Source organism: Macaca nemestrina, chromosome 7 (assembly GCF_043159975.1).
Source record: "Macaca nemestrina isolate mMacNem1 chromosome 7, mMacNem.hap1, whole genome shotgun sequence".
Lineage (NCBI taxonomy): Eukaryota > Metazoa > Chordata > Mammalia > Primates > Cercopithecidae > Macaca > Macaca nemestrina.
In genome coordinates, this window is record NC_092131.1 from 36,292,978 (window position 1) to 36,311,069 (window position 18,092).

An 18,092-nucleotide genomic window follows, 5' to 3' on the forward strand; every position below is an offset into this window, starting at 1 on the left:
GTTTTCAAGGGAGGTTACTGAAACCACATCATCTTTTAGAACAAGGATCCATTCTGTGAGAACACAAATGTGTTCTTCATTCTAGATATGATGCCTATAAGCAGATAGCTTATATTAAAAATATCAGAAGATGCATGCCACAAAAGAAATGAATTAAATTTTAATAAAACTTAACTAGTATTTGTTGGCCTAAGAGTGAGGCATCATGCAACCAGATTAAAAGCATAATTTTAAAATGAAAATTGGAATCTGAGTAATAGTATGAGAATAATCTTTATGTAACAGCAACAATGCTTTAAAATAATATTTTTAAACTGAGCTATTGCTTGGTCCTTTTGGCATTTTATTCTGACAATCTATTTGCAAGAAAAATGTTTTCCTTCTCCCGTTCCTTTGAGCAAGATTGATATAAGAAAGCCTGTTCCAGTCATTTCTTTTGAATATATATTCCTAAAATTGGGCCTAAGAAAAGGATCATATGAACATCTGTAATAACCTATTATTTTGAATCTCAAAAGGAAAAAAAGTAAGTTTATCCTAAAACAAAAAAGGAAGTTGTTGATATAGAAATACAGAGGTTGGCCGGGCGCGGTGGCTCAAGCCTGTAATCCCAGCACTTTGGGAGGCCGAGACGGGCGGATCACGAGGTCAGGAGATCAAGACCATCCTGGCGAACACGGCGAAACCCCGTCTCTACTAAAAAATACAAAAAACTAGCCGGGCAAGGTGGCGGGCGCCTGTAGTCCCAGCTACTCGGGAGGCTGAGGCAGGAGAATGGCGTGAACCCTGGAGGCGGAGCTTGCAGTGAGCTGAGATCCGGCCACTGCACTCCAGCCTGGGCGGCAGAGCGAGACTCCGTCTCAAAAAAAAAAAAAAAAAAAAAAAAGAAATACAGAGGTTGAGTGTTTTATATCATGTCCCAAGATTTTAGTAAAGTTTGACATGGCTGGAAATGATTCTAAAACAACAAAGATCCCTCTTTCCAAATTAAAAGTGAGCAAATTATGCAATTATACTTAGTATTAGGGAAACTATTAAAAAAAACTGTTTCTTCTGAACTCTTAGAATAGAAACGGCATAATCAGAGAATGCATCTTTCAAATAAAATTGAAGAGCTCTGTTTCACTTTTTCTTTAAGAAGGGTTTGCTTTAAGATATTCAGCTTTGTTTTTCAATAAATAGCTATTTCTTGTGAAAATAAGAAAAATAAAAATCAGCAACTTCAGGATGCAAATTATATTTCTGGTGGAATGGAAAAGCTAAACACTCAGAAGATGCCATGGGATGGCCTATTTGTTGGTTTCACAAGTGTATTTTTAAAAGATTACCTAGTTCACTTCATGACAAAGAACAGTGGCAACCAACACTCCATTTTCTAACTGGAGGAGAGAATTCAGAGACTTCCATATGGCTTAATTATACCAATATGTATTAGGAAGGCAATTTTTCTTGTCTATTGTGAACTGCCTGACTTGAACGCTGACAGCTGTATAATTTTAATTTGATCGTGTTATTTTCTCTTAAAGTCAAGCAAAATATGCTGAAATTCAGGTTTGCTAGATTTTTCTAAGTGGAATCCTGTAAGAATCTAGAAATATTTAATATCTTTCATTTTAAAATTGGCAATTTCTCATCTGCTAATTTCACTCAAATTGCTATTCTTTCTCAGAAAATACCTGTGATTTTATTTTAAATAAGGAGAGCAAAATGCTTAGCAGGGGGTGTGATTTTAAGCCCCCTCCATCTACTTGCCCCTTAAACTAACTGGCTTTCTGCAGATCCATTTATTAATTGATAGAACTTTAGACAAACATACAGTGAAAACCTACCAATAATTAGAAACAGCTATAATGAACTGTGAGGAAAAGAACTGAATCCTTAACATATAATTTTCAGTGATTCACTGTGGTAGGGAGGTAAATGATACAGGCAGTGAAATCAGTTTCGCATAGTCAGAAATAGAAACCTTACAGAAGATGAGGAAGATGATACTCTGGAGTGCTCTTTTCAAGTAAGTGATTTTGTTTTGGATAAATCAAACTGGCAATATTTCTACACGGTTAAAAGCTCATTAATTTAGATGCCACAAATTCTGAACTCTTGATAATAAGGCCTGGTTTAAGCTAAACAGAATATTTTACCTCTGTAAGAAAAAAACCTTTCTAGAATCTCAGTTTGCTGTATGTAGTTACTTAAGATATATTAATTATAAATGGTTCTTGGTATTTTTAAAGGTAGATTCCAAAGGGCCTTTGCTTGGCTGTACTTATGTTAGCCTAGCTGGCAATTCTGCATCTTCTTGGAAATAATACATGCTTTAAAATCATAGCCATGCTTTATTTACCCAGCATTGTTGAGGACTGGAATGTTCTACTCAAAAGGGTTATCTAGATGACAGACAGACAGAGCTAGAGGCTAAAACAGTGATGGAAAGTTATCACAGGAAGGGAACTTAGAGAACTCAATGTTCCTCAAATTCTTTCAATAAAATCTTGGGTTTCATTTGAAAATTCACCTTGATTTTACATTCTACTGAAAAACATTTGTGTTCATTTTCATATAAAAATATCTTCTCACTCCAAAATCTTTGGGTACATTGAGCAACCAGGAAGGTGTCTTGTTTGTATTCTGTGGTTTGACATCTTCCTGAACCTCCGGTTGAGCAGCTGGTACAAATTCTTCACTTCTCCAGGAAACAGATACAGAGAAGTAAAAGGATTTGCCAGATTTGTTAGAGAGAGCCAGGATTGGAATGTAAGCTTCTGGACAGCCAAGAGAGTGCTCCACGACAAGCCCACACTTACTCCCTCTGAGGAAGTGCTTTGAAACCTTCTACTCCTGAGGTGCCTGCTAAAAGGGACCATCCACATGAGTTACATGGCCAAAGAGATGATGAGGCTATTTCTAGTTGATATAGGCCATGTAACACTGGTTGGCATCAAAGAGCTTGGATGAAGTAACAAGTCTTGACACCCAAAGCCAACTTCAAGCTGACACATGAAAATGTTCCGAAGACTACTACTACTACTTCTTTTTTTTTTTTTTGAGATGGAGTCTCATTCTGTTATCCAGGCTGGAGTGCAGTGGCGCGATCTTGGCTCACTGAACCTCTGCCTCCCGGGTTCAACCAATTCTCCTGCCTCAGCTTCCCCAGTAGCTGGGACTACAGGCACCCGCCACATCACCTGGCTAATTTTTTGTATTTTTAGTAGAGACAGGGTTTCACTGTGTTAGCCAGGATGGTCTCAATCTCCTGACCTCGTGATCTCCCTGCCTCAGCCTCCCAAAGTGCTAGGATTACAGGCGTGAGCCACCACACCCGGCCTGTTTCAAAGATGTCTGAACAGAAGTTTAGTGGATAAAAATTGAGAAATATAAGATATTTGAACTCTGAAAGCACAATGGAAAAACAGCAACAATCAACAATCCCCAGCCCAAAATTTAAAAGGAAAGTGACACAGAAAACATCAAATGAGAGAGGGAAGTTTCCTCTTCTTGGAGCCTGGATCAGATTACTGGCCAGGGCAGCTTCCAAGAAAGCAGATCTGGGCAAAGGACAGGAAAGATCAAATATGTGCCAATCATTCTCTTGATTTCTAACAGTATTGATCCACCAGTCACTGAGTACCTACTATGCGTTAGTCACTTTGCTTAAGCTGAGGATCAAGGCTGAGGATGTCCTGGGCTCAGCCCTCCAGAAACTCAAAGTCTGGTGGGAGCCACAGCCAGTGATTTGAGTCTAGTACAGGGTGCTATGGGTAGCACTTAGGAAAGGCATTTTAGTCCTGGGAGGTCCAGGGAGCCTTCTCAGAAAAAAGAAAAGCAGGAATTCATCAGATGAAGCAGGGAAAGGGGAGTGTGTGAGAGGAGCAGCATGTACAGAGCAGAGGGGCAGAGCACGCTGTTCTGGGGAGTGGTCAGTAGCTCCAAAGGAGTGAGGTAGGCATGGGGTGCAGACTGGTAGATGAGACTGAGAGACAGGAGGCCAGACCTGACGCCCCCATGCAGTAAGCTATGCCTGCAAGTCTGAACTTTTCTCTAAATGCTTTTAAGCACAATGAATGACATAATCAGATTATTGTTTTAGAAAGGTCAGCTGCAGTGGACAATAGGGATGCTGATTAATTGAGGCTTGAAATAGACCTCCTTAAAGAAGTTTCTATCACTTGACCTACTTAGGTTTTTCTTCTTCTCAGCTGAAGCTTGCAAATCCATGTTTTTTTTTAAAGAGAGGAAAGAGGATGAACACAGACATTTAATGGGCATGCATCACACTTCCTCTCTGCCTATGCTAGACATTTTACTTATAGGATTTTAAGTGGAGGTCAAGCAACTTCCCAATGCACTGTTTAACAATTTGGTCTAATTCCAAGTGCTTTTTGTACTATATCACACTCATTCCTTTCAACAGTTATTACATTTCAATTACCGGGTATGGAAACCTCTCTGAGAGGAGTAACACATATTTCTACCTTCCTAAACATACCTCTGACCACAATTTAACATTTGCTTTGAAGAATCAGGGTCACTGTTATGACTACTTATTACTATTCTAGTTTTAAAATGAATAACAACTATTTTATTTCATCAACTAGAGTGTCAATGTTCCAATTTACAATTGTTTAGGATGTCCTAAGATTTTCTTTATAGTCTTTTTGTCTAAATTGGGATCCAAATAGGATCCACACATTGCAATTAATTTAGCTTTAAAAAATATTTTATTCTATAGATTCCCCTCCACTTTCTCACTATTTCTTGCAACTTACTTGTTGAAGAAATTGGGCTTTTTGTCTGCCGAGTTATTCAGGGTCTGAATTTTGTCAACTACAAACATGTTCCTTGGTCTTTTGTATTTCCTATAAATTGGCTTGTCTGGCAGCTTGATCAGATTCAGATTTAATTTTTTTTAGGGGGTGGCAAAAATAATGCATAGGTGAGGTTGTATTCTTCCATTATGAGGCACATATTTGTCTCTTTTTATGGTATTTGCATCCTTTGATGATCGATGCTTAAATCCATTAAGTCATTAGTTGTTGAAAAATGGTATTATTTTATTCTGTGTTTCCACAGTGAAGCCCTCAGGAGTAACTGAAGCACACAATAGTTCCCCCTTATCTATGGTTTCACTTTTTGTGGTTTCAGTTAGCCATGGTATAGTACAACAAAGTATTTTGAGAGAGAGACCACATTCATATAACTATTATTAAAGTATATTGTTATAACTGCTATATTTTATTAATTACTATTAATATATTACTGTGCCTAATTTATAAAGTAAACATTATCATATAGGAAAAAACATAGTAAATATAGGGTTAGGCACTATCCGTGGTTTCGGGCATCCTCTGGGGTTCTTGGAATATATCCCCGACAGATAAGTAGGAACTAATATATTTGGTTGTTTGCCTCAAAATCAAACGACCCCAGATTGCTATGCTTATTGAATTCGTATCTTTAATGTGAACAGTTTTTCAGCATCTCCTCTATCAATAAACAAATATTTGTTTCCAGTATATACTTGCTATTAACAGCTCCTTCATCTTTTTTATTTTGTTGCTTCTAATCTTCTCTATCAACTGGGATCAGACAATTAAGGTCACTGCAACAATACAAATAAAACAGTAGAGACTGGAGGGCTCTCTTATCAGTTATGGGATAAGCTTTAGTAAGCAGACTTAGTGACTGATTTCTGAGTTCTTGGCTACATGATGACTCACATTAACTGGCCTCTAGAATTAGTCTGAATTAGTCAGTTACTCCTATATAAGTTTTCTAGTCCCATGGAAGTATAATACCACATTATTTTGAGATCTCATCTCTAGATCCACTATAGGGATTTTTCTCTCTTTGTTCTCCTGTTATATCCCAGGGTCTAGAGTAGTGTCTAGCACATATATGCTAAAGGCTGGATAAAGAACTAATGAAAAATAAATGGATAATAACAGTCTCCAAATTTATTTTTCTGTGTACAAATTACCTGGCATGGTAACACTGGTTAATTTTTCCTAGAATTCTACTTACGTAGTGTTGAATTGATGGCCTAGCATTCTGGGGGCCTCCACTGCCTGGTCATCCTTCCTGCATTAGTAGCCTTTTTATTGTACTTTCCATCCTCCTTCCCATCACTAGGCTTCTGTCCTTTCCACTGACCACTCCTAGAATGGTTTCTCTTTTTCCCGCTGAATTCCATCCAGTTATGCTTTAACACACACATCAAATCCCATCTTCTCATAAATACCCATATAACTTCAGCCTGTAATGACCCCACACCTCTCTGCACTATTACTGCAGAACACTCTTTCAAGGAAACTTTCCCCTTTCCGCAGTTCAGATACCAGGTAGGCGTAAGTAAATAAATATGTGTGTTCATGGTGGAGAAAGTTGGGACCAAGAGGTTTTAAATGCTAAAAAGCACTTGGGGTACAAAAAATAGTTAGAAAGAATGAACATGACCTAGTATTTGCTAGCACAACAGGGTGACTATAGTTAAAAATAATTTAATCGCACATTTAAAAATAACTAAAAGAGTATAACTGGATTGCTTGTAACACAAAGGATAAATGCTTGGGGTGATGGACACCCCATTTACCCTGGTGTGATTATTATGCATTCCACGCCCATATAAAAATATCTCATGTAACCCAAAAATATATACACCTACTATGTACCCACAAAAATAAAAAAATGTTTTAAAAGCATTTGAGTTACTCTAGCTATATCACTTAAGGATAAATTTTTTTTTTTTTTTTTTTTGAGACGGAGTCTCGCTCTGTCACCCAGGCTGGAGTGCAGTGGCGTGATCTCGGCTCACTGCAAGCTCCGCCTCCTGGGTTCACACCATTCTCCTGCCTCAGCCTCCCAAGTAGCTGGGACTACAGGTGCCCGCCGCCACGCCCGGCTAATTTTTTGCATTTTTAGTAGAGATGGGGTTTCACTGTGTTAGCTAGGATGGTCTCGATCTCCTGACCTCATGATCCGCCTGCCTCAGCCTCCCAAAGTGCTGGGATTACAGGCGTGAGCCACCGCGCCTGGCCACTTAGGGATAAAATTAAATTAGATTTAAAGTATAAATCAACCCATGTATAAGTTTTTCCACCAAACCACCCTAATAAAACAGGCCTATAAATTCATATCCCCAGCAGTTTGGGGAGTGGCTGGAGTTTGAGAAAAACTCACGGGTGTAAAAATTCTTTGAAGACTCATGTTTTAACTGAAAATTGATATTTCCCATTGTACCTCATAATAACATTTATTTTCATGAGAAAATAAGCTTGTCCTTATCCCCTCCCCCAACATTAAAGGCTAGAAGAAAGGTGCCCTGTTTATTCTGTGCCTTCAAACACTTCCTGACATCACCCATCACATACCTGAGGAAGTGTGCCTGCCGGTCTTTTGACAAGGATGGCAAAAAATTATTGATCTTTAAAGTTTACAACACGCAAAGGTCACTACTCTATAATCTCTTGTGATTTCTTTCAGTGATGTTACAAACTGATATGTTTTCTTGGATTGATAAACAGGCCAAAATTCTCTTCAAAGCTGTGTGCTGGGCCTTCAAACAAGCCTGGTAACTAGGAAATTCCAGACCTGCCCACATGTCTTAAGCAGGGATGTTCAGTACCCCACTCCCTGCAAAAACTCCTAGCGTTACACGATGGGGTTCAAAAGATGGGCTCTCCAGGCAACAGATTAAAAATAAGAGAGAGAAAGCAAAAATCATAATTTTCAGGGGAGGGATGATAAAAATAAAAAAACAGAGCACTGAAGAAGGCGAACACACCTCCCTCAGCAGTCTGTTTAGACTCGTGCGGTTCATTATGGTGGCCACTGGCCAGCTGTGGCTATTGAGCACTTGAAATGTGGCTAGTGGGACCAAGGAATATCAAATTACATTACATTTTAATTAATATATGATTTAAAAACTGATACTTAATTCTGTTATTTTAAAGATTTTAAAAAGTACATTTGGAAGAATCTGGGTATATTAAATCTACCTTTTCAATTGTAAATTTTATGAAATCTAAATATACATCAAGTATCACCAATGAAAATTTAGCATCCTAATTGAGATATGCGGTAAGTCTAAAATGTACTTCAGGTTACAACGACTTAGTCCAAAAAACATGTGAGATGTCACAATAATTGTTAAATGCTGAAATCACATGTTAATTCATGTTGAAATAATATTTAGATATATTGAGTAAATAAAATGTATAAATGGGTCAAAAACAGCGTCAACATTAATTTCATCTATATCTTGGCACTTTTTTAAAAATCTGGCTATTAGAAAATGTAAAATTAATATGTACCTTGCATTATAGTCCCATTGGACGGTACTGATTTAGACAAAGGCTTGAAAAGAAGAAACTCTCTTTAAAAGAAACTGCATAGCTTTCCACTCCCCAAACTTTGGAGTGCCCATTCAAAATGGGCTTAACTTTCTACCTGTCAAGTGGTATGAAATCCTTTGCATGAATAGAGTGTACAGCATGTTTTAATTGAGTATTTTCTAAATGCAAATAGTTATCCATCCCAATTATAGTCAATTGTTCTGTGCTTTCATTCTACAACTAACCAGAGCAGCTTTCAGACACTATTTCCTTGATAAGAGGTTTCAGATCTAGGTCTTCATGGTTGGGGTTTCTGCCCCAATCCTAGGAAACTACAGACTTCCCTGGTCTTGGGTGTTCTCCTAGGCTCAGCACCTGAGAAGTTCTGGAACAGCCTCTGTGTTGGGAGCTCGGAGTGGAAAACCCAGCTTTCCCAGCATGTGAGAGAGGTGGCATAGCAGCATGGTTAAGAGACTGGGCTCTAGAATCAAACTGACTGCATTCCTGTCTAATTCTGCTCAACACTAGCCAGCTAACCCAAGGCAAGTGACCTGGCTTAAATTTCATCATCTGAAAATGGAGATAAAAGCAGTACCTACCTGATGGGTTTTAAAGATTAAATGGGACATGCACGTAAGATGTCTAGAATAGTGTGGGGCTTGTAAGAAGAGCTCAACCAATGCAGTTATTAGGATACGTGCAAGGATGGTGACAGCCAGCAGGAGACCAACACAACCTCTACTTGTTTTTTTTCTCTAAGCTACACTTACTCTACTCCTAGAATTAATTTGCCTTACCCCTAAAGATAGACAATTGTGGATCTCACCAACTGTCAATCTGCACTGGTCACTTTCTGTGCAGACAACATTTTAGGGATGGAAAGATATGCTAAATGTCCATATTTTGAAAGGAACTGATGCACATTAAAAACATCTTACAAATGCCAGAACATTACCCTTACACATTCTGGCACTACACCCATATCAAGCTAGCATCACAGGTCCCTATCCCCTTCAACTCCTAACTCTCCAGTATTCTTACAAAGAAAGGTCTCCACAGATAGAGGCCTGAATTCTGATACTCATGTGACTGCGTCAACAAGTGACACTGAAACAATTTCAATAATGCTGAATAAAGTATAGAAGCGCTTCTAAGCTTGTAGTCAGAGTGCTAATGTGAATCAAGTAAGTCAGAGGCAAGGATTTAGGCTTCTTTAATAACAATGCTTTTCAAAAAATTAACTTCTCTTCCCTATTTATTACAATCCTTCTTCTCTGCTCTTGCCATGCCAAAAGAAATATATAATTAGCAATATGAGTAATTAGTTGGTTGGTGACCAGATGGTATGGATGAAGGACATCACCTAAGGAGGAGGTGCAAATGGAAACGGCAGGTGTCTAACCAACATGCTTGGGTAATGTCAATGCCACCGAATTACATCATCATGTGAATTCAGCCATCCGCATGCACAGTTTTAAGACAAAAAGAAATAGTAATAGACTTTCCATTGCCACCTCAGAATGCAGAGCTGAATGGGGCCTCTGTGTGATAACCAGCCAACATCCATAGCGCCCCTGCTGTGACACCCATACACACCTATAACAGACACTGTCAGAGCAGGGATTGTGCACCCTAACGATGACGAAAACATGCTGGAAGTGGGATCGGATGTTTTTTGGGCTGAATGGCTGTGCTCCAGGCTCTTGGAAAACAATTGTTACAATATCATTTCCAATGTGCCGCTTCCTCAGGAGCTACAAGAAAAAATAAGCAACCAACATGAATGACAATAGTTTGCTTTCCCCGCCGCCCCAATTCCCTTATATATTAAAACATTCATTACTAATCAGTACACGTTAAGGTAGGTAATCTACACAGGTACTGTCAATGTTTTAGCCTGCCTTATTCCCTCTAAGGAAGAACATGGAAACGAATATTTTGAAATTTGCATAAAAGATACAGCCATTCAAATAGATCTACCCAATATCTGGCATATTATGCCAGGTCCCAACATCTCCAAATCCTCAGTTTCTATAACAACAGTTTTGTTCCATTTTCACATAAGAAAAACAAGTGCCATAGGGAAGATTTTTAGAGATGAGAATGGCTGAAATAATTACAATGTAATTTATGTTCTGGTTTAATTGACTTCATTGAAAGAAAATGTGGCTAAGGTGTTTTCTGATATATGTTTTGTGTCACAAGCTGGGCATGCAGAAAAGAATAATATTCCAGAATGTTGCAACAATTAAAAGCAGGTAAATTTCAGGTTTAAACAGCTTCTTTAATTGCAATGAAAGCTGCTTAGGGACACCCTCTGTTTCCCATTCAGTGGGTGCTGGATGGGTGGCTTTCAAACTCAGGCACCCCAGATCATCCCAGGTCAGTGTCTTTCAGCAGTTAATTCAATAGTGTAAAGAAAAATAGAATAAAATTTGTGTTTCTCATACTTATTATATGGAGGCTTTTAAAAAAGAAAAACAACTAAGTGTGACATTTACATAAACTACCTATTAGACATAAGCTTGTACTTATAAAACTTGTATTCAAAAAAATATTCTCTAGTGACATTAAGGCATACAAATTGCACACCAGTAAAATCAGTGATCTAGTATTGGCTGCCAACTGGGAGAAACAATAGCCTTTTAGATTAGGGTTGAGAATTGGCAGTTAGAATGTTCAGGAAATGTACTTTTAACCTTAGGAATTTGAAAGCATCCCAAATTGTCTTCTAATGAAGCGGTTTATTTCTGAGTTCATTTCTAAATATGATATACAATCAGATGTTATGAAAATAAAGGCTGGTGTGTATTGATTGCTCTACAGAACATATCAATAATTAAAGATTATTAATCTACTCAGGATCTTGGACATACCAAAAACAAATACTATTTATCTACATGTTATGCCATTCCTGCACAGATTATGTCATTTTCTGCAGTGTTATTCTTTCTTCAAAATATGGCTTGACATATAAAAATAAACGTCTTAATAAAGGACCCAAATAGAAACAAATCCATTTTTCCATCTTATGCTACATATAATGAAAAATAATATTTATATTAAAAATGCTTGCAAAAAAATTTTTTAAGATACATTTTTCCTGTTTTTTTTTTTTTTTTTTCCCCAAGCATAAAGTAGTCTATATAGAAGAAAATAAATTTTTTGGCTAGAGAGTGAAAATTTCTTGATATGTTGCAGTACCAATTTCTTTCTCATTATGATTTAGGACTGTAACATTTTTGCCTTGATTAGACTCCAAAATTAAATAATTTAGAGAGCTGTCATTTAAATGCCAACTTTCTCTGCCTACCACTTCAACTCATTTAGTTACAAATAATCAATCCAATCTTGTTACTAAATTTTTTACCCTTATAAATCTCATCTTTCTCTTCTAAGTGATCAGGCAGAATAAGTCTTTATGCTCTCTTTAATGATCATTTTGCTAATGTTCTTAAATTTTTCATCTACTGACTGGTCAGAATAATAAGTTTATTATGCCTTTCTTAGCACGGTGTTTTTCTTTCAAAGAGAGCTAAAATCTGGGATTTGCATAAAACAAATTATCAACAAAGTCCAGATCAGGGAGTTTATCTTAAAACAGGTTTACTTCACATTTATAGCTGATTCATTGCTTTGCTCCCCATTTTTTTATTACACTGGCAATCATGAAAGGCAAAACTTTGTTACCCAGATTTGTGATTTAATCAAACCTAAAGTGATAAAGTGTTAGATTAGATCAGTGTTTGGTTAACTTCTGTAAAAGAGGATGTGATTCATTCTGCAGCTGGCCTGTGCTCTGTTAGCACAACAACTGACAAAAACAAAAATCCATAGCCATTTGAAGGTCAGAAGTAAAACTGAACTGCTCAAGTTTGTAATAGCTTTTAAAAAAGAGTGTGTTAGCTCTCTGGTTCTTTTACATTTCAATTTGCTATTATTTATTTTAAAATATTTTTAAAAATCAACTACTACACATTCCCTAAAACAATACTGCCAGTTTCCAGTTTGCTCTGTAACAGTCTGTCACCTCTTAGTTTCCACATTTTCCTACCTCACTTACACTTTAGTAATTGGGCATTGAGCTTTTAGAACATTTTAAGAGAAGCTCTGCGTATGACGTGCACATACGCAATTGTTATTTATGTTCTTTGCTATCTCCCAATGAACGTGGTAAGGAAGAATATCATTCTGTTGACATTTGACTTTTTTCCAAGTTAGTATTCTATATCTCCTTTGAAATCTATAATGAAACATCAGAACTTTCCTACTCTGTGCACTGGCCTCTTGAGATGAAACTTCACCCTCTCATGGATGCTCTTTGCAACCCTGCAGAGTCACGTAATTACCAATGATTTCAACTTGTTCTTCGGATTTCATGAAAACCTCAATCCCCATGGGTGAAAAGCAAATGATTAATTCACAAAGGCATCCAGCTGGCTGTTAACCTAAAATTTGGGTCTCTTCATTTGTTTTCAGCTCATTTGCTATTCCTTACTTCCACAAAGCACAAAGCTTCCCGCTGCTGTGACAGGTGCAACACTAAATTCTGGTTTAAGATTTTACAAACTTGCCACTTAGGCTTCTAGAGGAAATGAAACAACGGTGAAAACACAGATAACAGGAGGATCTCTTACCTGTTGCTTGTTGTTGGGTGTGTATGGCAGCATGGTAGAAACATGGAACATAATTTCATAATCTTTGTATGTTGTGTACAGAGAATGGGTTCCAGTGGAGTCAGCTACAGTTAAAAAAAATATAATGATGAGATGACTATAACAGGAAAAATAATTTTTTAAGAGAAATATCTCAAAAAAAAAAAAGAAAAGAAAAGAAAATGATTTAGGATGAAAAGATTCTAGACAAGACAGGTGTTCTTCCTATTTTTTTTCCTTTTGTACCCGATCCTCTTTGGCAGTTTAGTGAAGCCTATGGATCAGATCCCTTCTCAGAATAATATTTGTAAAAGTATAAAATAAAAAACGTAAGAGTTCAAAAGAAATTATACTGAAGCGCACAGTATCAAATAATTTTAAATATGACTGCATAAGATTTATATAACAAGATGTAGCAGTTGGTCTAGTATCTACTATAATGCTGAAGACATGATGAACACACTCTTGAAATATCTGCAACAACAAATAATATAATATGAAAATATCTGTGCTTTCTATTGGCAATGAAATCACAGGTAAACGAATTACTGTGGTTTACTGCCTATGGCCATAATTAACAGAAATGCTAAATTTCAACTTGGGGTCAGTGAAAGTAAAGAAAAAATTATTTCCCATCCAAGTTCACAGACCCCTGAATTCTGTCCACACATCAAGTTAAGAAACATTTTTCTAATACTTCCAATTCAAGCAAGAGACTTGTTCTTAAAAAAAAAAAAAAAAAGACAATAATTTAACAAGACCATTAACACTGAAGAACAAAGGTGATACAGCAATGTCTAACAGTTTTTTTTAAGACTTAAGCACATTGTATTCTCACTTTCCTTAAGAAAAAAAAACCTCTACTGCCTTAATCTTAACAAAGTTTCAGAATCAGTGTTCCCACAAATACTGGAAGCTGCAGAAAAAGTTATTAACCTCCCAACGTAAAGGGAATATGTGTTCAGACTGGACTTAGTGGTTGCAAAAGGAACATAAGTACATTCACTGTAAGTAAACAACTCTCTATCAACCCATTTTGTTTTGTTTTGTTTTGTTTTTTTTTAGACAGAGTCTCGCTCTGTTGCCCAGGCTGGAATGCAGTGGTGCGATCTTGGCTCACTGCAGCCTCCATCTCCTGGGTTCCAGTGATTCTCCTGCCTCAGCCTCCTGAGTAGCTGGGACTATAGGCGCATGCCACCATGCCTGGCTAATTTTTGTATTTTTAGTAGAGACGGGGTTTCACCATGTTGGCCAGGATGGTCTCGATCTCCTGACCTTGTGATCCACCCACCGTGGCCTCCCAAAATGCTGGGATTACAGGCGTGAGCCACCATGCCCAGCCTTGACCCTATTTTTTGAGGTCCAAAACACTTGACGGCATTTTAGAGAATGATGCTCTCAGACAAACTCTCTGACATATACCAAAAGGCAACAGTAGTTCTCAAAACTTGGTATGCACAGCATCAGCTGCGGAGCTAAATTAAAAGGCAGATTCTCAGGGCCCACCCCCCAAAACACTCCTCAGTGGGTATGGGGCCTCACAGGGGAATCTATTCTTCACAGACACTCCCAGGTAGCTCTAATGCAGTAACTCCACTGCCGTCAGGTACTGCTCTAAGAATAGACTACAACTATGGCTTGCAGACAGCTTTCTAAAGACATTCCAGAGCTCTAAGTTTCAAGTTTGAGCTTGTTGGAGAATCTAATTTTGAAGCTGACATAAAACGTGAAGGCTTAAAAATAGTCAAAAATAGAACAAAGCAAAGACTACTTTTCAAAAATTGGAAAACTAGGTTAACAACATAAATATCCAAGAAAATATCTTCTAATTATTAATGACCATCACCACAAAAAAAACTGCGTATTACTACAACAAAGGATTCAACTGAACTATTTAAGGTCTTGAGCATCGATAACTTATCTATTGTCAAGAACCCTTTCTATAAATACGTATAGAATGAATTAGTACATTTTAAAACTTTAAAGTGAATGTGTCACCACTGACGTGTACTTATACATGCATTTCAAGTCAATTTTAAGCAAAATTAATGAACCAGAAAAAAAAGATTGTCATTGGTATTCATTTATTACATTGTGCTTTATATGCCTGTCTAGTTCTAAAAGGATTACTGCCAGAGTGGAAAACTGCTGGGGAAGAAAACACTGAAGATCATCTGTTTTTCTACTTCTAGCTCCTTCTCTCTGTCCTCTGCATGTCTCATTTCACACAGTGTATGCTATCTGACCAGCTTTTTTCAGAGGTCTTTTAGATTTATAGAGTTTTGCTGATAATTTTCAACAGTTTGGGAATAGTTTCAGAAGTTTCAGAGATGAAACTAGGGCTAAAATAATGAAACTTTTCTTTCCAAGAAGAATTCCAAAATCCTGAAATTACTATGCACATCATAGAGACACTAAACTTTACCAGAAAGAATGCAAAAAGAATGTTTGCTATAAAGAAATAATTAACAGAGTAAACAGACAACCTACAGAGTGGGAGAAAATATTTGCAAGCCATACACCCAACAAAAGACTAATATCCAGAATTTCTAAGAAACTTAAAACAAATCAACAAGAAAAAAAACAACCCCATTAAAAAGTGGGTAAAGAGCATGAATAGACACTTCTCAAAAGAAGACATACACGCAGCCAATAAACATGAAAAAATGCTCAACATCACTAATCACTGGAGAAATGCACATTAAAACCACAATGAGATACCACCTGATATCAGACAGAATGGCTATCATTCAAAAGTCAAAAAATAACAGATGTTGGCAAGGATTTTGAGAAAAGAAAAAATATACATACACTGTTCGTGGGAATGTAAATTAATATAGCCACTATGGAAAACAGTGTGGAGATTTCTCAAAAACTAACAATAGAACTACCATTCGACCCAGCAGTCTCACTACTGCGTATCTACTCAAAGGGATTTTATCAAATGGCACCTGCACTAATTTGTTTACTGCAGCACTGTTCACAACAGCAAAGGCATGGAATCAACCTACGTGTCTATCAATGGTAGACTGGATAAAGGAAATCTGGTACAAATACATCATGGAATAGTACACAACCATAAAGAAGAACATCACCATCTCCCTGGTAACAACATAGATACAGCTGGAGGCCACTGTCCTAAGTGAATTAATGCAGAAACAGAAAGTCAAATACTGCATGTTTTCAATTACAAGCAGGAGCTAAACAATGGGTACACATGAACATAAAGATGAAAACAACAGACATTGGGGAGTCCAAAAGTGGGGAGGAAGGTTGAGAGGAGGGGTTGGAAAACCCTACTCCACCTCAAAATCTCCACCTACTGGGTACTATGCTCACTATTTGGGTAACAGATTCACTAGAAGCCCAAACCCCAGCATTGTACAGTATACCCCTGTAACGAACCTGCAAATGTCCTCCTGAATCTGTAGTTTTTTAAAAACAAGACTGTTTACTATATTACTAAGGAATAAAGCATACAATGTTCTTATTATAATATTTTTAGTGACCATGAAACCCTGAAACTATGGAAGTTTTAAGAGAATGACTATCAGGAAAATGAAAAAAAATGATGCTTTTTTATCTGGTTGAAGAGCGTATTGAGCAACTCTAAAGGGACAATGTGCTTGTAGAAGAAGGATGAAAGAATAATGCTACTTCATGTTTGTATAGAACTTTAAAACTTAATAAGTAAATTCAGGCATTCTATAGGTCACCTTGACAATCACATGATCTGCCTCCAAATCTTTCTTTATGAAAAGTCTTACATCTCTTCTGAGATCCTGAACCTCAACTGCATTTGTAACACTGCTGAAAAATGGAGGAGACAGCAGCCACTAACATTGCAGCAAATTAATGAAGGCAGGGCTTTGAAGGAAAGCTTTTACAGAGGGCTTCTAAGTCTCCTGTTTACTGACTTGACAAACAAACCTCAGTCAGGAAATAATTTCCCTAAATAACCCACATACACAGCTAAAAATGAGGATGGTCTCCAGCTTTCAAGTAACAAACTGCTTGGTGGGAAGTTTATTGTATTTATTATAGTGTGAGGGAATGGCAGTTATCTAGGTTATACCATCCGAAGAAACAAACAAAAAAGAAGGAAAAATCCCCTATTAAAAATTTCTTCATTGCAGAATTGTTCCAGCCTGTGACATATTTATTTGTAGCTTGCTTGTTTGTTACAAATCCTTTTTTCTGAAATGCAGAGATGGTCTCTGTACAGATAACTGGGAAAAAGAAGAAATGGTTCAATAGTTCATTACTTCTTCCTTCCCTGAGCCTCGTCCTCCTTTACAAAAATACTGAGAAATGAATATGATGATAATGCATGAAGTAGAGCTATCTCATGAACTGGTTTGAGTACTGTTAGTTCAAGGACTTAAGAGGGAGGAAGACGTAGGGTAAAGGTCGGTCTTGGGGCTTTGCTGTGTTTCATTCCACATTTATACTTTCCCTGAACACTTAATTAACCACACTACTGGGATCTGTTCTACTTCCCTAATGCTTGCTAGCTATCTAACCATGGGCATGTTACTTAATCTAAAGAAGCCAATTCTGTAAAGTGGGGATAACTGGTATCTAGCAGGTTTGTAGGAATTAAATGAGACGGCATAAATATCAAAAGTATCTGGGACTTCTGCTTCCAGCCATAACAAAGTGCTTGATACGGCACTCACCATGCCATTGTGAATAACTAGAAAAAACGATATAATACCTCAAACAACTATTTGCAGACACTGGACAATAGGCAGCCTTGGGTAGTGATCCTTGAGAAAAAAGAATGCAGAAGATAAGCCCTATGACCCCTGGGCTTTCTACCTTGAGGTACTTGTGGGACAGTGACACAGAGTAGGGTACTGAAGGGGGAAGCCAAGACAGACTAGAGTTCAGGAAGTCTGTGGTGGCTGATATTTGCTAGGCAGAATACCAAAGAGAAAGAAATATCAGATGAAAGGTTCAGAAACCTGAATAGCGGTCCCTTTGAGTCTTGAGTTGGACAGTAAGCTACATATGCATAAATTCCAAAAGTCAAGCAAAGACAAAATATTTGGGAAAGAATAACTACCAACGGATTATAAGCCAAATAATTTTACAGTTCACACTG

At 37.4% G+C, this 18,092-nt stretch overlaps 1 protein-coding gene across 15 annotated transcripts in view; it reads right to left on the minus strand.

The window, feature by feature from the left end:
• The window catches only part of LOC105494308 (signal induced proliferation associated 1 like 1), a 410,938-nt gene that overhangs the window by 64,782 nt on the left and 328,064 nt on the right, over window positions 1-18,092 (minus strand). For all 15 annotated transcript variants that reach the window (XM_071099945.1, XM_071099943.1, XM_071099944.1 and 12 more), the window contains 2 exons: window positions 12,968-13,071; window positions 9,927-10,084 (listed from right to left, as the gene is read on the minus strand). In XM_071099945.1, coding sequence (XP_070956046.1) covers window positions 9,927-10,084; window positions 12,968-13,071 — 262 coding nt within the window. The remainder of the gene's footprint in view (window positions 1-9,926; window positions 10,085-12,967; window positions 13,072-18,092) is intronic.